At 36.6% G+C, this 25,117-nt stretch overlaps 4 protein-coding genes across 4 annotated transcripts; 2 read left to right on the forward strand and 2 right to left on the reverse strand.

The window, feature by feature from the left end:
• Nucleotides 1-4,184: 4,184 nt before the first annotated feature.
• On the forward strand, nucleotides 4,185-9,405 carry Cbr-gap-2 (the record flags this gene model as incomplete). Its single annotated transcript, XM_002643418.1, has 12 exons — nucleotides 4,185-4,273; nucleotides 4,321-4,419; nucleotides 4,821-4,955; nucleotides 6,671-6,896; nucleotides 6,951-7,294; nucleotides 7,342-7,680; nucleotides 7,824-8,084; nucleotides 8,160-8,528; nucleotides 8,627-8,819; nucleotides 8,891-9,060; nucleotides 9,110-9,266; nucleotides 9,313-9,405. The coding sequence occupies 12 exons, from the start codon at nucleotides 4,185-4,187 to the stop codon at nucleotides 9,403-9,405; spliced, it is 2,475 nt and encodes an 824-aa protein (XP_002643464.1).
• Nucleotides 9,406-10,424: 1,019 nt separating this feature from the next.
• On the reverse strand, nucleotides 10,425-11,171 carry CBG16117 (the record flags this gene model as incomplete). Its single annotated transcript, XM_002643417.1, has 4 exons — nucleotides 10,425-10,532; nucleotides 10,845-10,955; nucleotides 10,999-11,061; nucleotides 11,118-11,171. The coding sequence occupies 4 exons, from the start codon at nucleotides 11,169-11,171 to the stop codon at nucleotides 10,425-10,427; spliced, it is 336 nt and encodes a 111-aa protein (XP_002643463.1).
• A 4,506-nt stretch (nucleotides 11,172-15,677) lies between these two features.
• CBG16116 lies at nucleotides 15,678-17,735 on the forward strand (the record flags this gene model as incomplete). The annotated part of the gene is made up of 3 exons (XM_002643416.1): nucleotides 15,678-15,939; nucleotides 16,402-16,508; nucleotides 17,613-17,735. The coding sequence occupies 3 exons, from the start codon at nucleotides 15,678-15,680 to the stop codon at nucleotides 17,733-17,735; spliced, it is 492 nt and encodes a 163-aa protein (XP_002643462.1).
• Nucleotides 17,736-18,825: 1,090 nt separating this feature from the next.
• CBG16115 lies at nucleotides 18,826-19,770 on the reverse strand (the record flags this gene model as incomplete). The annotated part of the gene is made up of 3 exons (XM_002643415.1): nucleotides 18,826-18,951; nucleotides 19,110-19,213; nucleotides 19,707-19,770. The coding sequence occupies 3 exons, from the start codon at nucleotides 19,768-19,770 to the stop codon at nucleotides 18,826-18,828; spliced, it is 294 nt and encodes a 97-aa protein (XP_002643461.1).
• Between the last annotated feature and the right edge of the window lie 5,347 nt (nucleotides 19,771-25,117).

Here is a 25,117-nt window from a genome sequence, read left to right on the forward strand (position 1 = left end):
TAAAACGATGTCCTTTTGTATTCGCTGACAATCCTAGGCAACAAAAATTAGGCAACACCTTTTTGAGATAAGAATCTAGAATCTAACACGACGCGAATTCGTCGGTGGTTTTTTCTCGGGACGGTTTCGTGTCTTCAGCCTTCATTTCGAATTTTCTTGGGTTCTACACATCCAACATCATTCAAATTTTAAATTTTTGTATTTTCCTAGGGTCGCCAGGGTGGTGAAAGGGGCCAAATGTACAACAAACACTTGATGCGTTCGTCCCTATTCACACCTCATCGCTTTTGGGTGGTCGGTTTTTTCGCGACGTCTCTTAAATTTTCACATGGTTTGACTTCAACAAAAATCGAAGCACCTCCTACCCTCCAATTTCCGATTATTCGAACCAATTTTCTCCATGAGTAGGATAATTCAATACAATACTGCTCTTTTTAGGCTGAATTGGGTTTCGCCTTCTTCTAAATTTGACCTTGTTTGAGGGAGAGAGGGAAGACTACAACAAGATCAATTCAGTTTATACTCTTCTTTTTTTCAAAAAAAAAAGTTCATGTCTGCGTAGAACATCATATCCTCTCGCCCACTCACCGATTAGCGGAATTGTTGTGTACTGTGCGGAAGGTGGCTGCAATTATGAATGAGGAAGAGTGGAAGGCCGTTTTACATTGTTCGGACAACACGTCGATTTCCATACAATTATCAATCTCCTCCCTATTTTCCAACTAGGCAGGTTGGCCCAAAAAGTGACCACATAGGCGGCTAGGCATATCAAAATAAGTTTATGGGTTCAATTTTGGGGTTGCTTCTCGGGGCCCCATCCCGTGTGCACTGACGTACACACGTTGAGGCGCTCCTACCCACCCGGCGCGCGAAATTTAATCTGATTGCGCTACTCGCTACTACCCAAACGCTCAACTCGCTTCATCCCTTTTTCTTCCTTAGCCTTTCCTTCTCTTCTTCCGTCTGTTTCTTCATTTCATTTCTCCCTCATCCTTTCGCTATGTTTTCATTGAAGGATGATGATGATGAGTATAAGTAGAGGATGATGCGCACCAGGAAAACGATCCTTGACAATTCTCGCTCATCATCTGCCTTCGTCTGCATTTTCTGTTTGTTTTTCAATTTCGACGCGACGCACTTGGAAATTTTAGGGGAAAATTTGCATTTTGGATTGCTTCGTAGAGACCCAGTGAACAAGTTTTCTTGGATCCTAACTGTTTTTTTCAGAATTTCTCTTTTCTCAATCTTCTTAATTGATATCACAAAGGATGCTTATTGGTGCTCGTGGTCTTTTTGCAGTATTTGCTTTAAAATTTCTAGGATTTCTAGATTTCCAGTTCTCCAGGGGATCCCAATAGAGTCAAAAATTACTCGAACAGTTTGCCAACAAATTTTTAAATAACAACAACTAAAAATAGTTTATTCTCGAAATCTGTTTATGTTTCATTGTTATTCTTCTTCTCCCACTCCCCACCTCTCACCTGACAATCACCTTTCCTACGAAATTATTTGTTTAGAGCTATTTTTCTAGAAAATCTACGTTCTCTTATAGGTTTTGGACCAAAATCAGTGATTTTGATCTCACAAAAAGTTTAGGGCTAAATCCTGAAAAATTGACCTGAAAAATACCGTAAAATCTGTATTAGAAGGCCCGGCCCTTCTTTTGTTCCAAGGTACCTCCGGAGTGCTCTTCTATTAGAGGAGCCTTTCAATTAGAGGGTGCCCTTTTAATACAGGTTATGCGGTACTAAAATTTCAATAAATCTAGCAGGTAACAATGCCAACTTGTTTTTCTGCCCCCATCCTTGTCCCTTTAATTTTTTTTTCTCTTGAAATCTATACCATGTCAAATGCAAATGTTTGTGATGAATGACATTGTATAGGAAAGTGCGGGGGGTAAAACACGGCAAAATGAAGCCAGTTCGTCCTCGCAAATGTTCTCAAATTTCTCGCAGAAACTTACCTCTAACGCACCAAAAAACTCGGAGGCAATCGAGAGATGAGCAAGAACAACAAAAAATCGAATTAGCTGAAATTTAGTTGTTTCTCTTTTTCCTCTTTTTGACCCGCTCTCAAGTTTCTAGGCGTTTCTCTTCCATGTACGACCTTGTTCTATTATTCGATTTTACCTATCTTCCTCGAGACCTCCTAAGAAATTACCCTATTCTCTAATTACAATGATTATGAGACCTCTTGAGGTATTGTATAAGGAGAGAAGTGGGTCTCGGAGAAAGCCGAAACCCAACAATCAACGGGGCGGTGACGAAAAGTGAGAAAGATCGGCCTTTTCCGTATAAGGAATTGTTTATTTTGAGCGGGGTAGGAAAGGTATGAAATGCAAGAGAGATGTAGAGAAACCATTTTTCTATAAAGACGAAGACTCTGTTGTGTTTCAAACAAACGACCATAAAAAAAAACAGTCAAAAACTCTTTTCTTTGCTTTATTCATCTTTTCTTTTGTGGTGTCACTTTTGCTATCGATCATTGTCGATTGCATTGTCAGTTTCCATAAGTCTCCATTTCCGCGGGCACTGGGCACCTGGCCTGATCTCCAGATGTACAGTTCTTTACAATTTTTTTTTCCAAAAAAAAAAAGAAGTGCTCCTAGTACTAATCGCCAGATGTGTTTAACGGATGAACATCCATCCTCCTAGTGAATGTCTCTATTTTCTCATGGACTCCACGCCAATTTTAACTAACTTTGTTCTCCTCTCTCACCCATCAATCAGATCTGCCTGTTTTGAATCGCAGCAAGATCTAGGCACCGTGTGAATCCTAAGAGTAAGAAATATTGAAATCCGGAAATCGGATCGTCCCTTCTCTAGATTCTAAGTTCTTTGCCATCCGTGTGAACAAAATCTGATCATCAAACAATCAGCTACCATGGCAAAGAAGAAAAAGAAGAAAAGAGGAAAACTATTGCGGTCTGGTGAGAAATGGGTGATGAACAAAATAGAGCGGAGAGAGAGAGGGAGCACAATCAACCTGTGCACACACATTTCACCTCCACACAAACATACAGAAGGAGATTTTGTCTTGGTCTGTAGTTTGAAAAAGTACAATAATGCGCTGTCTCGCTTTTTTGCAACAAAGTGACCTCACAGAAAACCTCCCACACATTCCTTTTTTGATAGTTTTTCGTTGGTTTGACCCACCAATTTCCTTTGGCGCTTCCGTTCTTCTTCTTCTTCTTTTGGTTCACCCTCGAATTTCCCAATACAGAGTCATCCGTCACTGTCAACTCCTCAATGCATTGCACTATGTTGTGCCGAGAGAAGTTCTAGAACAGTTCTAGAATAAGTGGTCAGTGATCCACCTTTAGAATGACGTTCACTAACTATTTTCGATTAGAATCTCACTTTGAGGTGTTACCGAAAAAAGTTTTTATAAATTCTTTCTAGAACTTTTCTAGCCAATTTGTTCATTTTTGTTTTCAGTCGGTCTCAAGTTGACTTGATTCCTAGATTTTTATCGCGAAACTCGTTATGGATTCTAGAATGATGGCTGTCATTGTTGTTATTGTTATTCAAGTAGAGAGGTAAAAGTAAAACAAATTGGAGTTTTTGAAGTCCCCCTTTCCCTTCTCTCTCATCAACGTCATTTTTCCTAGTCGAGAATCTAAACCACCACTTCTTCATTGTTCATTACAATACCGCTTTGCCCAATATGTGCGTGTGCACAAGCACGTCGGCTTTCTTCTTATCCCGCCACTCTCATTTTTCCATTCATTCACCGCTACCATCTAGAGCAAGTCGCACCTGCTCTATTCTACGGTTTCCATCAACAGTGTCCTTCAATCCTTTTGCTCTTTTTCTTCTCTCTTTCTATCCCCTACTCTTCCCTCACACACTCTCTTTACTCTTGCAAATAAAATTACCTAATTACGGAGCACCAACGGGCTGAATATGTGATGTTGTTGGTGGGTGCACCCGCCTCATTGACTCCTACCACCACTTATCGTCATCTATCGTCCATTTCGGGTTTTGTTTTCCTTCTCTACATTTCCTCAAAACTCTCCATCTTCTTGAATAAGGATCGTTCCTAAATAGGAAAAGTGTCTTGATTGATATCCATTCGTGTCCATGTCTTATCTGTGATGTATAACTTTTCTAACCCCCCTAGCCCAGTTCAAACTTGATTCTATTAGCCAACTAATTTACGAAAATTTCAGCCTCCGTCGCAGTATGAATCCCCGACGGGATCTCCAGAAGCGCACAGAGAACAGTCTTCTCATATGGATTCTCGAAGGCAAAGGCTTGCCAGCCAAGAGAAAGTGAGATTTTTTGGGAACCTATCAAAAATTATGTTCTTTATTTTCAGATACTATTGCGAGATGACACTTGACAAGACATTATACGGAAAGACATCAGCCAAGGCTCGCGGCGACAACGTCTTCTGGGGAGAGAACTTTGAGTTTCAGTGAGTTTGGAAGGGAGAAAAATATAAGACTTGGATTTAGTCTAAAATAAATTTGAAAAACATGCGAAGATCAAAAGTCCTGATTTTCTAGAAATCATACTAAAATTTTGAAACCTGGAAAGATGAAAATTGTTACAGTTATTGTATGTTATACCTGTGATCTTGGAAAGCTCCGAGAATTCAAAAAATTGTCGTAAATCAATTCTATGCTACATCAGACCTAGCTTATAGCAGTCAAACTTGAACTTTACCAGTTTTGCCAATTCGGATGAAACGTCAACATCTAGCTCTAAATATTTGCGAGAATGAACCCAGCCATTCTAACCGAACAAAGTCTAAATTGCTAAAAAAACTTAATCACACGGCTCTGAATAACATTGTACCAATTGATTTTTTTCCAGGATGCTCCCAAAAATCGAGGAAATCTGCATTAGTCTGTTCCGTGAATCCGACTCGAAAAAGAAGAAGGACACTCTGATCGGATACGTCATCATAGGAATTGACCAGCTTGCCAGCAAGAGTCCAGTTGAGCGTTGGTGAGTTTTTCGTCTATAAAACAAATCACTTCCGATACTCATTTATTTTTACAACGTCGATACTCATACTCACATATGAAAACACACCACCTTGAGAAGGATGTGTGTGTGTGTGTGTGTGTGAGGTAAAACAAAACTGAGGGAGAATGGAAAGTCTTCGATTTTAATTGCCTTTCTGGCGTCAATTAACTGGTCGATTGCAAGGAGAAGGAGGTCTATTAACACTCATTTTATACCATTTCTCCCCCTGAAAACAAATTCTCGCCCCTACAAAAAAAAGTGGAGAAGAATGCGATTTAGTTTTGGTCTGTGTATGTTAGTCACCGCCCAACAACATCGTCATCTCTTTACATATCATCGTTTATACAATTATACATAAATGTATATGTATAACTTGTCATTAACCTCCATGTGGTTGGGTTCAAAAGTCGCCTCTCTCTTTCTTTCGCTTAACAGAAAGTAGGCTTCGCGATAATTCATGGATTTTGCCGCAAAAGCGTGAATCGTTTTCATAACCTATATCTTCTCGTCATCAGGATTTTTATTCGGGACACTCCGAACGCAGAGGGATGGATCTTAGGAAGGCGGGGGAGAGTGAAAATCCCATTACTTTTGCATAAATGGGTAGTAGAAGTGTTGAATAAACATGGATTCTTATAACTTACCGTAGGGCGTCTTCCACACCAAAAATTTGCCTTTCTCAGATGATGCTTTTACGCTTAGCTTCATTCACACATTTCTTCTCCGCTCCCCCTTCGAACATCCGTGTCCAAAAAGCCACAGTGTTGTTCGTGTTAAGTGACAGCAAGGAGACAACAAAGTAGTTCTAATCCATCTTTCTTTCTTTCTTTCTTTTTTTTTCTCAAAAAGAAACAGTTCTTGTACAGTAGTCTTTTGTCTCTAACTGAACTTTGACCATATTTGGTTACATGATCCTGCCCCCTTCTCACCAATTTCTGTTTGGAATACGAAACGTGAGTGTGCGTGTGATAAACCCGACCAAAAATCCGGCCATTTCACGCACACAAACACCATTTTGACAGGCCAGACCGTTCCGAAATCTTGATCAAACATTCTCAGTGTTCCCTTTAGTGATTACGTAGTTGTTTTCTCTTTTTCCAACACCTTTTCCAACAGTTACAACTATTTTATCCACTTGAACATTTTTATCAACGATTTCAAAAAACAAGAAAACCAATTTTTCTTGTTCCCTTGCCCTTCCTATCAATCACGAAATGCCATCCCATAGATGTTATCTAATGAAATCTCCCGGACATTTCATCCCTTTCGGATGACTCAATTCCAAAACTAGCCAAAATGTTTTTTGTTATTTCTCGAATCTTTTCCATCTCATCGCAATCATTCTATCACGCCTTCAGATCATGCGTGGTGAGTACGATCCATGCGATCCGTCATCACACAATTCCGCTATAATTCCTTATTCACTAGCTTCGATGTATCCTTCCATCGAAAACTTGCAAGCAGAAGAGTTTTCGAATGAAAATGGGAAAGTCAAAAATATGCTCAAAACCTTTTTATGGTCGTTCAAATTGAAAAAGAACTATGTGAGAGTATCGACATTGTTTGGAGAGTATTGTAGGTCAGTAAAATTTAAAGAAAAGAGGATTATCAGAATCTCATCATCCCAAAAGTCAAGGCCGAAGTAACTTCGGCCGCCGAACCGATCGAACCTAATCCCATTCGCAATTTTTCAGGTACACTGTGAACAACACACAACAAGACTCATCGGCCAGCCGTATCGCATCCGCACTTGGTGGGAAAAGTAGCAGTCAGGAAGTTCAATCGATCAGAATCAAAGCTCGATGGCAATCCGTCGATGTTCTTCCACTTCGTGTCTACGACCGCCTTTCGGAACTTCTTACGTACAATTATTTAGATCTGTGTCAACAATTGGAGCCAGTGTTGAATGTCAGAGATAAGGTAAAACAACAGATTTTTCTATGAACAAATGCTCACACATTATCACAGTTTCAGGAAGACTTCGCGACTTCATTCGTTCGAGTTATGTACAAACAGAACTGCGCTGTCGAATACTTGGCCGACCTCGTTATGGCTGAAATCGGCAAGCTGGATAACGATAATCTGATGTTCCGTGGTAACACTGTTGCGACAAAGTCGATGGAGTCGTTTATGAAGCTTGTCGCTTCTGATTATCTCGAATTCACACTCCGTGACTTCATCATGACTGTTGTTGCATGCGAAGATTCGTGTGAAGTCGACCCACAGAGATTGGGCAATGTGCCGAGTTCAGTGCTAGAGAAGAATCGAGCATTGCTCACAAGATATGTCGAGGTTGCTTGGACCAAAATCATTAACAGGTGAGTTGATCTAGTTTTGGTTTTGCCTCACCAAGAACAATTTTCAGTGTCCACATGGTTCCTAAGATCCTCGGAAAGGTCTTCGCCACATTGCGACTCCGATTAGAAGCTCAAAATCGTGGGGAGCACGCCGAGACAATCATCTCGTCCTCGATCTTCCTTCGCTTTTTGTGCCCAGCCATTTTAAGTCCAAGCCTGTTCAACTTGGTTGCCGAGTTCCCATCGATCAATAACGCTCGCAACCTGACCCTCATCGCAAAGACTCTTCAGAATCTTGCCAACTTCAGCAAGTTCGGAGGAAAAGAACCACACATGGAGTTTATGAACACATTTGTTGATCGCGAGTGGAATCGTATGCACGAGTTCTTGCTGGAAATCTCGACTGAGTGAGTTTATACGGGGGGAAATAAACAGAAAATGGAGACCGTATTAAATTACAAAAGCTATTTTCGGAGCCTGACACTTTTTCGTACAATAGAATGTCTAAACAAGCAGAACGAATAGAATAAACAAAAAATAAATGTTTCAGATCCAAGTCAGTGGGACCAGATAAGAGTGCAGATGCTATTGTGGACGCTGGAAAAGAGCTTAGTCTTATCGGCTCGTATCTTGAGGAAGTCTGGAGTCCACTGCTTCAGGAGAAGAATCTCAACAAGCCACTTGGAGAAGTCAAACAGGTGCTCACTGAGTTGGCTGAGGCCAAAAGACGGCCGGATCACGCTATCTTCCACTCTCCAATGGTTCAACAGCCATCATCGGATTATGAGAATAGCCCACAGCAGAATGTTGTGTAAGTTTTCTTAAGTTTTTGGCTGCACGTGCATATATCGATGTTAGCTCGTAAACTAAATAGAATCCGTTTTAGTCCTCGTCACGAGAATGTGCCTGCCTACCGTAGTACTCCACCAACCGGCCAAGCCACTGTGATGGGACGTTCCATGAACCGGCCGGCCACTCACCTCATGACTTCCGACGACTACGTTCTCTCCTCGGCCTTCCAAACTCCGAGCCTTCGTCCAGCGAGACTCAGTGATGAGACTGGAACGTCTTCAAGCCGTACTAGCGACAAGACGACAAGCAGTGCAGAGATTCGAGATGACACCGATTCGGATTTTGAATTGCGCGATGAGCTGGGACGTGGCGTGAGAAATCGGAAACGTCTTCCACGCACCGATGCGTCTCCATCAAGCAGCCAGCAGGCGTCCAGTGGATACATGAGCAATAATCCATCCAGGTGAGATATCAATTTTGTAAGCTTGTCAATGTGATAGTCCCAGTGGCTAGCTTGATTCATATCAAGTTGATTCTAATTTAATTCGGGATTGTTTTCAGATCCAGCTACTCAAACTCATCCAGCTCATCACCAGTCGAACGCATGGCTGCACTTTCCATTGCCAATCCAGTATTCGGTCCTGGTCCATCTGCTGGTTTCAGCATTCCAGCTGAGCCAAAGGAGATCGTTTATCAGAAGCGTGCCAGCCCACCACCATACGATCCAGAGGTGCATCAATACCACTATCAGCCGGTAAGTGTTGCTTTACTAAATTGTCCCATGGTTTCTTTCAAAAATGCAATTAGTATGCTAATTTTTTCCAGATGCAAGTCTACGCAGTGCCACCGGACTGCCAGCCTTCGCCACGTGGTCAATCGGTCCCTGGAATTGCTTCTCAGAATCGGTTGAGCCTTCCGAGAACCAATCCTCGCGCTTCCAGAACTTCCGCGTTGCTTCGTCCAAGCGTCGTCAATGTTCCAGATGACTGGGAGAGGTAGGAAAGCGTTGAATTTATTACTAAAAATTATTTTTGCATAATTCAGGCAAGGTGACTACTGGCGTGACACTCATCAGATGGACCAATACAGAGCTCGCGATGAGATGATCAAAAACCAGGCTCGTGAAATCGAACGGTTGACTCGTGAGAATTTGGAGCTCAAAAATCAGATAATGACTTCAACGAAACTGGTTGATTCGAAAGTAAGTTTATTGATTTTTTGTTTCTACAACTTTGTTTCTTTTTTAGAGATCTGACAGTGGAGCCAGCGAGGACTCGTACGACTCTCTAAGCTCGCTTGATCGCCCGACTCGCAAGTCTTTGGTCGTTCTGCCAAACTAAAACTGCCGATACCAATATATATTCTATCAAAATTATTTATTATCATTGATATAATATCAAGACATTTATAATTTGTCAAAAAACTAAAATTCCATATATTTGTCTCCCCTAATGCGCCCAACCCGTTGGTCTCTCTTCCCATTGTCTGCCCCCAACTGTTCAGTACACCCCATGCTAAGTTCTAATTGAATACAGACGCCCCGTTTCGTCACCAATGTCATATTTCAGTAGTCTAGAGGGTCTCTCTTTGTGATTTTCTTCTCCCAAACCACCACCATCTAATCATCCACCTTCCGATGTACAACTTCATCCCCCAAAAAAAACTTTGTCGCTCTGTACAGTTTTTCGGTGGGCTTCTTTTTGCAAGAAGTTTTCCCGAAAAACCAATCGGTTGCGGTGAGGTTTTAGTTCAACCTCTTTGATGCTTTACTCCCCCGTTTTGATAATATTTTGTTTCCACTGTGAATTTCTCTTTTATTCAACTAAACCACTAGTTTAATCTATATGGTTAAATTGGAATAATACCAAATAAATCTTGCGAATGAAAAAAAGTTGTTCATCGGAGCGCGCTTGCATTGCATTTCGCAATCAACACACCAAAAACTTTAAGTAAATTAATATATTGAAGAAAAATAGAATAAAAACGATGTGAAATAAAACGAAAAAAATTTGAAATCTAATTTGAAGGCGACGTGAACTTGTAATAGAAGAGCGTCCTTGCTCTCAACTTCCAGTCATTTTATCTTGATCCCGGTCAAAAATATGAAAAGTAGTCGACGGACACATTCATTATTACAATATTACAAAAATTGTATTGGTTGACATATTTTTTATTTCTTGCATAGAAGCCCAAAAATCAGCCCAAACTTTTTTCACGGTATATGGTCTTCATTTGCAGCTGATCTCTTTTTTTTTCAAATATGAGGGAAACACTTCATTTAAAAAAATTAATGTGAATAATGTCTAAATTACTATTAAGTACATTTCAAATCTTCCAAAAACCGTATTTATTCTGGATTTTAAAACTGGCGCTGTTGTTGTCGGTACATCGGTGGATACATTCGAGATGCAGCCTGATTACAATGATTCAATGTGTTCGACGAGTAGGCGAGAAACTTTTGGTATATCTGAAAACCATATTTTTTCAGGAGAAATTCGCTATGATTTTATTCATAGTTGCAAAAGGCCGGGCTGGTAGAGGAATTTTCTCGGCCCGCCGCTCGGCCCGCCTACCACTGTTGAAAAATTTCCAATGAAAACTTGAATAATTTTTTTTGAATAAAAAAAGAAAAAAAGTTACATTTTTAAACAAAATTAACAAAGTAGAAAGTAGTCAGAAATATGTCGTTTTTCTATATATTTTTGAAAAGAATTCAAAAAAATCAGCGTCTGTACAGACCCCAGGCCGGCCCGAGATTTTGCAACTATGATTTAATTACATCAGTATTCCAGTGTCCATTATTCTTGCTGAGAAGGACACGAAAGTCGCGAATCTGTATTTGAACTTCCAGGAGCATGTTGCTGTAAGAGCAGAAGGCTTCATCGATTTTCTAAAATTCTAAAATTGATCATGGAATTCCCGAGTAAATTTACAAGAGGATCGCGGAAGATTCCAAGAATGTGGATGGCTCGAATTTCGATGTCTTCCAGTCGATTCTGGAATTTCGGATACTTTCGGATTGCAATGTTGAAAACTTGAAAAAAAAACTCACCAGTATCTCAATCATTTGTTCGGTAGTCAGAATCTGTTCTGATGGGGAAACCATGGTTGAGTTGGAGAAGTACACTCAATGATAACTTTTTTGCAATGGGGAACAATACTGAAGACGTGCCGTACGGAACGCAATCCCCTTTTAAACCCACCCCCATTTTGCTGAAGGTGTGTTCTGTTCTCACCGAAACCGGGTTACTGCCCCTATCAATTGACAGTTGAGTTAATCACCTATCGTTTTTTATGAACGTAGGAATACGCGAAAACCGCTAAGAAAAACGCTCTTCAGAAGGTCACCCTATCAGTTTTATGACCCTACGCTGAAAGCGTTTGACAGAAACGCAAAAAAAAGTGATCTTGTTTGGGAAAACTTTAGCAAGATAAGAAAATCTTATAAATCAATCAAAGTCTCAGTTGTTTCTAAAATCCGGGTTGAAACTATTCTAAATTCACATGATCAACTTTAAGAACATACCAAAAACACCAAAAAGAATGTAATCTTGATTAGAAAACAAGTATAATCCATCATTCAAGTGTGGACACAATTTTTAGACAGGGAAGTGAGAAAAAAAATGCTTTGAGTATTTTCAGATTTTTAAAGTTGTCATTTTTAACTTTCAAACTTTTAAAAATCCGTTCACAGAAGCTCTTGATTCGGACGTTACTATAGACATAAATTTTACCACATTTTCAGAAATATCAAAATTTCAAAATTTTCATGAATAAGCACTTATTCAAGTTTTAGCTCTTCCCTTTCTTCTTCTAAAAATTTTGTCATCTACGTACGGTAAAAAATATTTTGAAGATCTGAAAAAGTAGTTCGGAATTTTTCGACTTTTCAAAAATTTTCAGACCATACAAAACCGAATTAGAGCTTCAAGTTTGTAATATTCTGTATGAATTTAAGAAAAATAGATAGACGGTTTCAAATCGGCACATCATGTTCTGTTTTTTACGTTTTCGGCATTTTTCGTTGCTTAAAGAGGTACCGTAAAACGTATAAAAAAAAGGTCCCCTAGCTTTAAATTTGGAGTCAATTTTTCTCGGTTCCTGTGAAATATATCAGGAGGTTGTCAACTGATAAATTATTTTTTATAATATCAGAAGTGTTTTGCAAGTTTACAAGATTTTTACATCTTTCACAGGAACCGAGATAATTGAGCTCAAACTTGACAGTGTGGGGCGCCCTTCTATTCGTCGGATAGGAATTTTGAGCAAAAAAATTACGAAAGTTAGTATTTTTATGTTTAATATGCTCAGAGATTGTTAAAAAAGCTTTAAATTATTTAAAATACGTTATCCGTGGATGAACTTCTAGCAATTTGCTTACAAAAATTCAAATTACCTTTTTCACTTTTTCCCGCCAGAACAGATTATACAGTTATTGCCCACCTACCCTCATCTAGTGAGCTCACACAAGTGATGATGCATTTTATGTGTGTGGTCAGCTCTCCCTGTTCCCCCTATCTTATCAATCTTAGGAAGGGGCAAAAAGGTTTACAACCGCGTTCTGTTTGCTGAAACACACGTACTGGTCATCTATCAAATAGTTTTTTTTTGTTTTCATTTTCTTTACTTTTTCTTTACTTTTTGAAGCCATTTGGTTGTCCATTGGGACTAAGTTTTCACCCTCAAAGTGCGCTCGGTTTACTTGAGAAAAACTCAAAAAAGGAAAGAGAAAAAAAGAGACATGTTCTTATGACAAAATGCTTTCTTAGCCCCTCCGGCGAAGATATTGAGAATATCCTCTCTTTGCAAAAAAGGAAGACGGATTTTGAAGAATTTACTTTTCAATATGAATTCAGAAATTCAGAAATTTAGAAATTTAGAAATTTAGAAATTTAGAAATTTAGAAATTTAGAAATTTAGAAATTTGGAAATTTAGAAATTCAGTAATTCAGAATTTAGAAATTCAGAAATTCAGAAATTTAGAAATTTAGAAATTTAGAAATTTAGAAATTTAGAAATTTGGAAATTCAGAAATTCAGAAATCCAGAAATTTAAAAATTTAGAAATTTAAAAATTTAGAAATTCAGAAATTCAAAAATTTGGAAATTCAGAAATTCAGAAATTCAGAAATTTAAAAATTTAGAAATTTAGAAATTCAGTAATTTAGAAATTTAGAAATTTAGAAATTTAGAAATTTAGAAATTCAGAAATTCAGAAATTCAGAAATTCAGAAATTTAGAAATTTAAACATTTAGAAATTTAGAACATCAGAAATTCAGAAATTCGGAAATTCAGAAGTTCAGGAATTCAGAAATTCAGAAGTTCAGAAATTCAGAAATTCAGAAATTTAGTAATTCAGAAATTCAGAAATTCAGAAATTTAGAAATTTAGACATTTCGAAATTTAGAAATTCAGAAATTCAGAAATTTAGAACATCAGAAATTCAGAAATTCAGAAATTCATATTTATAATTTTTGGTCTTATTCTCCCATCTCTTATTGTTGAATCATATATTTTCCATGTTCTCATTTCATTTGAAAAAAAAACGTTCAGAAATTTAGAAATTTAAAAATTTAGAAATTCAGAAATTCAAAAATTTGGAAATTCAGAAATTCAGAAATTCAGAAATTTAAAAATTTAGAAATTTAGAAATTCAGTAATTTAGAAATTTAGAAATTTAGAAATTTAGAAATTTAGAAATTCAGAAATTCAGAAATTCAGAAATTCAGAAATTCAGAAATTTAGAAATTTAGACATTTCGAAATTTAGAAATTCAGAAGTTCAGAAATTCAGAAATTCAGAAATTCAGAAATTCAGAAATTCAGAAAACCAGATATTCAGAAATTCAAAATTCAGAAATTCAGAAATTTAGTAATTCAGAAATTCAGAAATTCAGAAATTCAGAAATTTAGAAATTTAAACATTTAGAAATTTAGAACATCAGAAATTCAGAAATTCGGAAATTCAGAAGTTCAGGAATTCAGAAATTCAGAAGTTCAGAAATTCAGAAATTCAGAAATTTAGTAATTCAGAAATTCAGAAATTCAGAAATTTAGAAATTTAGACATTTCGAAATTTAGAAATTCAGAAATTCAGAAATTTAGAACATCAGAAATTCAGAAATTCAGAAATTCATATTTATAATTTTTGGTCTTATTCTCCCATCTCTTATTGTTGAATCATATATTTTCCATGTTCTCATTTCATTTGAAAAAAAAACGAAATGCTCTTCTTCTCTTCTAAATGCTAATTTTCATCTGTTTCTGTGTGTCAATGACCGATGTTCTCTGTTTCCAAAAAGCACCACTCTTTTCATCTATTTTTCCTATTTGATCTCACCAATTTTTCAAACAGAAAACTGTTCAAACTATCTGACCAGCTCCAAAAACTAAATAAACCGTTATCCGTGTGTTGTAGAGTTTGAAACAGAAAAATACTCCTTTTGTTCTTTTGGTATTCCAAATCGGACAAAATATGTCCTTGAAAACCAATCTGCAGCTTCTTCTCTCCTTCTCTCTACTCGATTTCCTGCTGTCACAAAATGTTTTCTAACGGAAGCAATGTTGAAGCGGTAACATATTTTTCCTTCTCTAGTTGTGAGAAGTCAAAGTCCACCTTTTTGACTAATAAGAGCAGATGTGTAACGAAGAAAAAGGGCACGTCTTCTTATCTTGTGATCAGTAAATTTTTTCGAAATTCTGTTAGGTCCTGCTCCTGTTAAAAATTCCTGATAAAAATAGATAATCCAGAAGTTTCTTTCTTGGTATTCGGAAAACTCTACTGGCTTTATATATTTAAATGATGATTTCTAGTCCTAATCCCTTTTTTGTTTGTTTCATTGGTGCTTTCTTACCCACACACAAAATTCAAACAAGCAAAAAACTGTACATTCGCGCCTTGTATGTATCATGTTTGCTTTACCCTTTCTTGAATGTTCCATTGTTTCAACTTTTGAATGTGACCGCATGTGTCTAAAAATTTTAAAAACAATTTATGGCGGAATTATTTTTCGAAAAGGAATTTAAAACATTATCATTCAATTTGAAAAAAAAATATTTCAAATTTTTTGAATGAATTTTCAAACTTACTCAAATTTTTGAAATTCGAATTTTGGGAATTACGAATTTTTAGAGACTTTGATATTATTAATTATTAGTTTTAATTTCTTTGACTTACCGTAAACTCTATAATAGAACGCCACCCGATTAGTCGAGTTTCAGACCATTTATCTCATTTTCTGTGAAAGATATCAAAACGTGATTAACAAATTAAATTTTGCTGATACTATGATAAACATTTTTTAAGTTGACAACTATTTGATATCATGCAAAAGAAGTGAGATAAATAGGCTCAAAGTGAACGGTCCGGGTGGCGTTCTATTAGAGTGTTTACGGTATACTAATGACACTAAATGGTAAAACCTGTACTTCTTTTTTTCCAGCCCTATTTTCGAAGGGCCCTTCTATCAGAGGGATTCTTTTATCAAATAAGCCGATCTATTAAGATTTTATAGTACGGTAGTTTCAACTGAGTCCAGTATAATTTGTTTGATTCTCTTTTTGAAATTTTTTCAAAAACTTTAATTCAATTTTTAATTTTTTTTACTTTCAGAATGACTGTTAACGAGGGTGCATCATCTTCTTCTTCCTCTCCGCCTCATCCATCATCACCATCTCGCCTTCCATCAATTCTAGAATGCCCAGAAACCAATCCACAAGATGATGATTTCGAAGAGTCCGAATTTGGAGAACTGAGTTCTGCAGAGTTCACCAGTGCCAGTTACATTTCGTTCGGAGAGCCAACCTTCTCAAGCAGCATCTTTGTTAATCTACCTAATGACATTGACCCAGCGGTGATGGCCACTTCTCAAAACTGTGAGATTCTTTTTTTGCTCTTTTCCAGTTTTTCTTTCCTTCTGCTCAGTTAGATTTGGCGGGATATAGAAAAAAGCAGAGGAAAAGCGGAACATGAAATTATGTCGTAAATTTAGTGTTCGTGAAGGACATCTCTCAAGATTTTTTTCTCTAGCACACATATTTCAAGTTTTTCTTTTTTTTTTCTCTGTTTCTGAAATCTTTTTCGAGGCAAATAATTCTACGAAATAAAAGTATTGTTTACATTTCCCTCCACTATAAGAAAATCTCAATTAAGACAATGAAACATTTTAAGAAAAATAAAGCTAACGAAAAAAACTAGGAAATGGATAGATTTAATTGATTTTCGGGTGGAATACTTTTCAGAGCAGGATTCTTTTCTTTTCTCTCCCGCAAACATATGAGAAAACGAAACATCCAAGCCTATCTGCTATCTATTCATCTATTTGGAGCTATTTTCAGTCAACACATTCAACTATCCGGTATTCAAAAAGTACGGATATTACATCAACGGCGTGTATTACACAATGGTGAAGAAAGGATCAACGCGTGACCGTCCAAAATGTTTGGTGAGTGAATAATCGAAAAATTACTGCAAAATAAAAAAGTCGAGTAGTTGAATGATTAAGCGTAAGCAAAAAGAAGAAACTCAAGTGATTAGTTACTAAATTTATCAAATGTTCGGAGCGGTAATATACGTATTTAAAACTTAAAAATTCCAATTTTCAAAAATTCGGGTTTCCAAAATTTCAAGAGGAATTTTCAGAGATCTCAAAATGTTAAAAAAATTCTATACCCCCAGATAAAAGAATATCATTTTTTCATTTTTTCAACATGAAATACTTAGCTTTAAAATAAAATAATAAACTATACAACTATAAAATTAATTTGAAGTTTTTCAAATTTTTTGAAAATTTTAAAGTATGCTAAACACAATTAGAACTTTTTTTGTAATTGACAACTTTTTTGTTAAAATCCCATAAAGCAAGATGAGCCGAAAAAATTCTCATTTCTGTGTTAATTTTTACATTTTCGGCAATTTTTGCTAAAAAGGTATATCTCATCAGAACGAAAATTGACAAAAAAGTTGTCAGCTACAAAAATTAATATCTAAACTTGTTCAGTATACGGTAAAATTTTCAGACAAATCGAAAAGTGCTGTAATACTTTTTTAGTACTTCAAAGGTAACCACCTTAATTCTTCTAATAGAAGCCTACCCAAACCGCCAACTTTGAGCTCAATTATCTCTATTTCTATTAAAGATATCAACAATTTGTTAATTGATAAAATACTAGTGACATTATGATAAATAATTTATCGGTTGAGATTTTTTTGTTATTGTTCACAGAAATTGAGATAATTCTACTCAAATTTAACGCTCAGCTGGGCTTCAATTGAAAGAAATACGGTATTTTTTACTGGAAAAATCAAGATATAACAGTTGGCCAAGTAAATTTAGTACCGTAAAACCCTCAATATGAGAGTTCCCAACTGTCATTTTTTTGATTTGGTGATAAGGAAAAAAGTCAAAAAGTTCTCCATCAAAAATGATTTCAATAATATTAATGAGCATTTTTTCCAATTTTTTAAATTGGGAACTTTGTTTTTATCTTCCTATATTTCAATAAACCTAATGCTCAACATTGTAAATAAGATCCTTTTCGTTTTCCAGTACCGTCGTGGAACTCCACGTTTGGCAACGATTAAAGAAGAACCGGAGCATGGTGACGACGACGATGAAGTTCATAAGGATTTAAGCGGCAAAAAAGAGGACGACTCGAACAACAATTTTTGAACATTGTGCATTTTAATTGAACCTAATGCTCACTTCTTAAGTTTTTGACAACTGATGATAATCAATTTTTTCTCGGGCACAATTACTTTTCCTATTTTTTCAAACTTGTAGCATCTAATTCGGTCCCCCGTTTGACCTATTTTTAGCTATCCCATCTAATAAAACGGTGTTTTCATCTCAACCATAAAATTTTTAATTTCACCCGACACTTGGTCATTGAGAACATCTATCCCCACGTTTTGTATCCAGAGGCTCATTTCATTTTTCTTCCCGTCCATTTGAAACCACTCTGCCCTCTCCAGAAAAAAAAGAAGAATAAAGACATGAACGTCATCTGGAGGCTGGAATAAAAATATCAAGCACCAATTTTCTCCATTTTCTAGATTCCAAAATATTATGTAGTTTCCGAGCTCATTTTTTTTCCAGATAAAGTTAAGAAAAGCGTAGCAATAATCATAGGTAATTTTTAGTAATTTTGAATGATTATCTGTTGTTATATGAAACCGCTTATATGAGGTTTATGGAGGCACATGAAGAATATAGGTCAAAGAAATGGGAATGTTGGGTTACGGTAGTTTGATTCAGAATAGTACATGAGAAATTTTGAAGTGTGGGACAATCTATGTTGAAGACAAGTAGAGAAATCGAAGATCAATTTTTACTGTTTTGGGATAGAGGCTAGGCTGTTCCCGCTACAATTTCAGAGGGAGTATATGATTTCCAGACATTTCTGAATATGACCAAGTCGGAACTTCATGTCTGTTCTTTTTTTTTTCTAAAAGGATTTTCTAATTTCCTGTAATGACTCAAGTTTTCGTCAATTCTGTATTCTTGAAACAAAGTTTGAATGCGAATTTTTTATTAACTGATTGTTTCCATTCCTGGCTCATTTTCTGGCAAAATACAATTGGTGAGATCATTCGGAAAGATCACAAAACTTTCAAATTAAAAATGAAAACAATAATGGGGGAGGAGAGAAAAATAGAAAAGGGGGGAATGGGAAGTCAAAGCCGGGAGAAAAAAAATCAAAAGAATCGAAGGGGGTATCCAGGGGTCCATCATCAATCGGTCAAGAAAGGCCTGCTCGGAATTAGAGGCTGGCTGGGCAGGAATCCGCACACTCCAACTTGAAGCATGAATGCATCATGGCGAGCGTGAACTTGGCTTCGGCATCGGAACGCTCTCCAGGCATGTGCCCGAAGTAGGCGGTGGTCATCTGAAAGAAAATTTAATTTAGTCGCTATAATTAAAAAATAGACTAGAATTTTTTGCAACTCATATTTCATCATTTTCCTATCCATCCCTCCACTATATTCCTAAAAAAGGCTACTTCCTAGACCCATCTCATTATCTATATTGTTTTCCATTGCTCACCTCTGCGATCCCAAACCAGCAGGCCTTCTTGCAACAGACGCACGGCATGCTGGCCTCCTCGGAGGCCGAGCACATGCTCGGCATGACGCTTGGGCTGGCGTTAGCTGGAAATGAAAAGTATGAGTACGGACAATAAGCGTAAGAATCAGTGATATCTACTGGATGTTACAAAGTGATCGTTTGTGTCAACTGTATGGCTTAACAACCTTCTTGTGCGTTCTAGACAAAAGGAATGCTTGTGCGTTCTAAGGGCAAAGTAAGCACTTGTGCCAACGAAGGGCAAAGCTATCTCTTGTGCTACCTTAGTGCAAAGCTCTCCCTTCCACCTTGAACCTAAAAGTTTCCCTAAAGACTAGAGGAGTGCTTGTGCTTCCTTAGTGCAAAGTGATCGCTCGTGTCTTTTAAGGGCAAAGCAACCTTCTTGTGCGTTCCAAGGGCAAAGCTCTCACTTCTGTCTCTTTCATGGGCAAATGGACCTCTTGTGCTTGCTAAGAGCAAAGTGACCGCTTGTGCCAATCAAGGGCAAAGCTATCTCTTATGCTTTCTCAGCGCAAAGTTTCCTTTTTGCCTGTCAAGACTAAAATAATTCGAACTCACCGAGCTCGGTCGCAAGTGCGACGACGATGAGAAGTCCGAAGACCATCTTCCTTCCTTGGGCCATCTTCGAGTTCAGGGGAGTGTTGCTCAAGGGAGAGGAACGCTTGAACGTTAGATGCTCTGAATCTCTTGGAAGAATCGAATGATTTACTGAGTCGCAGAGGGGTCCCTTTTAAAGGGCCAGCTTAGAAGGCTCCGCCCCTCCGAGACTCGGAGACTCCGCCCATTTTTGGGTGAAGCATGACCAAAATTGGTCCGGAGACACGGTCGTTTGGTCGTTTTTTATGAGGTCCACAAAAAAAATAGTATGAGCAGAGAGCTCAGGAAAATTGGCGTGTTTAAAGGGGAGGGGGGCAATCAAGGTGTGTCGGGTGACTTTCCAGATTGATTCCAATTACGAACAGACTTGTAGAACCCATTAAATCTGTGGGTGTCTAGATGACGAATGTTTAGACTAGAAGAGCAAAAACAGAAGATATGATAAAGTAGAATACTGTACTTATTGAAATGATACTTGATAAAAAAGAAAAGCTGAGTAAAATAGCAAGGAGATGAAAAATGAAGAAAGTAGAAAAAAATAAGAAAAAGAAGAAAAAATTGAAAAAAAAAACAGGAAAAGTTGGAGAAAATAAATATGACGATACGGATTAGAACACCTATGGGAATTCAAAAAAACTGTGGCATCAACATCTAAACTTTTAAATTTCTTTTCATAAATTTTGTGAAAAATTCTCATCTCAAAATTTCAGAATTTCAGAATCTCAGAATCTCAGAATCTCAAAATCTCAAAATCTCAGAATCTCAGAATCTCAGAATTCCAGAATCTCAGAATCTCAGAATTTCGGAATTTCAGAATCTCAATCCTTAAATCTCCGAGTTTCAGGGGTTCCAACTTCAAATTCTGAGGTTCTGAGATTTAAAGATTTTCAATTCCCAGATTTTTCAAAAATATAGGTTGAAAATGAAATCGATGTGTTTCACAGATTCGAATTTATATATCAGAGCCGAGGAGTTCCTAATGTTGATTCTAAGGTTTCTCTGGAATAATATGGAATTTGAAAATTTTGCATTTCAGAATTTTGAGCCGACTTCCGGCTTACCAACACATCCTTCGAGAATTGGAAGGTTTCCTTCTGACGATGTCAAAGATTTTGAAGTATAAAATTATTAAAAATTTGAAAATTTGAAAAATGAACTTCTTAATCTTCAAAAATAGATTGCTTTACCATATTTTCGAGAGATTTTTCTGAGAAGAAATCTGTGTTATGGAACTTTCCAGATCAGGAAATCCTGTTTCTCTTCACATATGATGTAATTTAAACTTATGAATAAGATAATTTTACTATATTTCAAATCTCCCGTCTTTTTTTTCAATTTTGACTATCTTCGTTAGTTATTGTCGAAGTTAAGAACAAAAATTTGAATTTTCAACTATTAATTAAGTTTTGAAAACGCAATTTTTGATTAAAAACTCTGCATTTAGAAAAAAAAACAACTCTTGCTCTATTCGAACATTTTTTCTATTACTCTCAATTTTTCTTTTTTTCCTTTTCTCGGTTGAATGTTTCATCATGTGAGTTCACAAAATTGTTTCTTTCATTAGATTGCTTCACAAGTGCATTTACTTTTTTTTCTGGAAGCCAATTTATATCATGATGCTCTTTTAATTCCCATAGAGCATCGAACGGAGGAGCAAAAAAACTACTGGGACCCTCGTGCGCGTTCAAACTAACAGAACAGCGGAGAAACGTGATTTTGAAACAAGCGGGTTCCGGGTTCATCAATCTTATTCAGATCCCAGTGGAGGTGGAAAAAAGGAAGGTTGCAAAAAAGACCAACAACCGCGTCATCGCCCATGTTCTTTGCTTTTCTTCTCTTTCTAGAGGTTTTTTTTTTCAAAAAAGCTGACGTTCGAGCTTCAGAATGATTGATCCCAAAATAACCGGGTTTCAAAACCTACAATTCAAATTTTCGAAAAAAAAGTCCGGGAAATTCGAGCAGTAGGACCAAGAAACCAAACCGAAAATAAATAGAAATCTAGAAAAAAATTTACCATAAAAATTTACGACTTTTATCTTTTTCTCAACCACGGGACTTTTGGAAGTTTTACAGCAATTCGTCAACATTTTTTTTTGGGAATGAGATCTTTTTTATCTTTACGGGAAAAAATCATCAAGAAAAAAAAGCGAAGGCTCTAGAAAATAAAAAAAAAAGTTCTAGAAAGTCATGTGCCTTTTTCAGTATAGTCACAAGTGGCTGGTAACGATAGTTACACCGAACAAACGCGTCATCGGATAGATCGAATAGCTTCTCAGAAGATATTTAATTTCCGTTTGGAGCTGGGGAACAAAAAATCTGATTAACATACAAATGAAAATGAATGTAAAATAAAGAATGAAACGACTAAGGGAAATAATAATTTGACCATAAATCAGCAGGTGTTATATTTTAATCACAAACTATATCTATTACTCTGAAATGTGACAGAGAAAAAAATTGAAAAATCATTTTGGGGTGCACAAGTATTGGAAACAGGGCTATTTGCATGAATGAAATTTCATATTCGGAAATTCCAAAAAACTAAATATTGGCACGATTACAAAAAAATAAAGTGCTCGTCAAAATGATAAGACTCACAAATTTACAGATCAATTGAGCCATTTTTTTTTAATTTTCTGCTTTCAGGTTTATCACAAAACAATTTTTAAAGTAACATATTATAGGATTTTTTTTAATTTCCGGAAGCATCGTATACACTCTAATAGAAAGCCACCCAGACCGTAAATTTCAGCTCAATTATCTCGGTTCATGTAAAAGATATCAGTAGTTAATTGTTGAAATTTTATCATAATATCAGTAACACTTTTATCAGTCAACCACTTTTCAATACCTTTCAGAAAAAATGAGATAAATAAGCTTAAAGTTAACGTGTTGGGTGGCCTTCAGAGTTTTCACGGTAACTAGGAAATTCCCAAAATCCTACAAATGATTTGTTACGGAATTTTCAAAAATTCAATTTTCAAAAATTCAACTTGTCGCATCTATCAAGTGTTTCAAGTTTTCTTGCTTATTTTCAAAATTTCAAAATTTTCAATTTTAGCATTATTTGGATTTTTATACTCCATTCAAAATAAAAAATTACTTTATCAATTTTTTCAAAAAATTGAATTTCTAATTGTCCTCTCCCACAATCGCTTCCTTTTCTTATCCCTACATTAGCTTCCATTTTTCTTCCACTTTTTATGACGTGGATTTCCTTTCCACACCATGCCATTTGCCATTTGCCATGCATGCGCAATTCAGGTGACGCACGTCGTAACCCCTAACGACCTACTCAACACAAAATCTTCGACTGCTTCCAAGATGAGACTGTGTAGATTGTGTTAAAAGATGACACGACACAATTCTGACCATTCACACCTGGTAATCGCAACAAGCTGAGACAGTTGTCTTTTTTTTGTTTCGATTTGACCTTCGTTTGTCATTTCTCTCGAGGTTTTGCGGTAGTTTTTTTCTCTTTGAAGTTTAGAAAATCTCTCAGAAAACATCTGGGCAGATGGTTAAAACATCTGTCGAGGGTTTATCTGACAATTTTTACGATTTACAGGTTTACTCAGAGTCAAGTGCCCAGTTTTCCAAGAAACATTATTCATGAACCCCATGTCACTGTTTTTTATCATCTGTGAACTTTCAAAACTTGATCATAAACAGTTTTTTCGACAGCTGTTCAGATTTTTCAAGAAATCTCTTTTTTCCTCCTATTCACCAAAACTTGTAAAAAGTCATAGGCGGCAAAAGATCAAACGAAAACAACAATAGGCAAGAGTGCATTTTTATGGCTCTCCGTTCTTGCTCTTGAGACGGTATTTTTTGTGCTTTGCTCTTTTTTTTTTTGCTTTTTCCTGCAAAAATTGTGTTTCTGATACGGATATCCATGTTGAGTGGACGACATGAGTGGCTGATGATGAAACTGAACATCTTGTGACTCGACATTCGTTTGTTATGATAGGTAAGTCATGAATCATTCATGTGAAATATACAGGTACGAAAATAGTAGAGAAATGATAAACATTTTTGATCAGATTTCTTTAGTTTTGTATTATATGTATTTGAACAAAGAAGTTACTTTTATTACCGTAAAGCCTGTATTAGAAGGGCTGGCCCTTCTATTTTTTAAAGGTTCCTCCAGGGGGGGGGGGGTTTATTATAAGGGCCCTTCTATTTTTCCGGCCATTTTTCCCAAAATTTTCACTAAAAAAATTCGGCGAATTTCCGTTCAAAATGCATTGAAATCTGAAAATTTTACCAAAATCGAGCAAAATGTTTTAAATAGTGTTTCAACGAATTTCTATAAAAATGGAAAATTCTCGGAATATTTTTCACTGAAGACGTACGCAAAATTTTCAATATCAAGCAATATTTTGGAGAGGTACCTCTATTACAGGGGACCGTTCTATTACGAGAGTCCTTCTATTACAAGGGACCTTTCTAATTTTCCAAACCCTTCTCTGAGGGCTCTCCTATTAAAGGGGCCATTCTAATACAGGTTTTAGGGTAACTACAAACCTGTTTTAAGTGGTTAGCCCTTTAGTTCACACCTGAATACTTCTGTTCACCTAAATGTATGTTTATTTAAAACAGTTCGCAGAGCTTGGTAGGTACTCAGCAGCCTCAAGTACACTGATATGTGTACTGATAGGGTTTCTTCGTCTTGCAAAGAACGGATTAACCCATTCTCCTGCCGAGAAAGTAAACAACGACTCATTTTTGTCGAACAAATGTGAAGCGAGTTTCGTAAAAAAATTTTAATCGAATTTCGTAAAAAAAGTTTTGTTCTTTTTAGTTTTTCAGCCTTTTTAGCCTTGTTACAGTTTCCCAATTTCTTTACACTCTGAAATTGAATGACCTAATTTGAAGAGAAGCCTGTGATTTCTTCTCTGTGATTCTTTTCCTAAAATTGAATCCAAAAAAAAATTGTTAGGTAGCTTGTTGTTTGTTTTCTACTTGAAATTGTTTTACAAACCCCTCCTTGTTCTTTTTATTTTCCTTTATGTGTCTCTTTGTGTTGTGACCTCCCCTCTTCTCCCAATATAGTTAAGTTTAATTCGTTTCTTCTTTTTGTTTGATAACATTGGTAGTAGTCGTAACTTTGATTTTAAAAAAATAAGAAATTGGCTGTGGTGATAGAAAAAGAAACCTAGGCTGGCTAAAAATAAGTTAGAGGTGAAAAAAGATACAGAAGAAAAGCGACTGAAGCATGTGTGCGCGGAATGAACTTCGGTTGAAGTGGCGGTGAGAAGAGAAATACCTGCCAATCAGTGATTTGTAACACACAAAGCATTTTTGACCGACCTACCGCTAGCGGCATTCTATTCATCTCATCTTTTCCTATCAGATGTGTTTTTGGCAAT

This window comes from Caenorhabditis briggsae (genome assembly GCF_000004555.2).
Source record: "Caenorhabditis briggsae complete genome, chrX, whole genome shotgun sequence".
NCBI lineage: Eukaryota > Metazoa > Nematoda > Chromadorea > Rhabditida > Rhabditidae > Caenorhabditis > Caenorhabditis briggsae.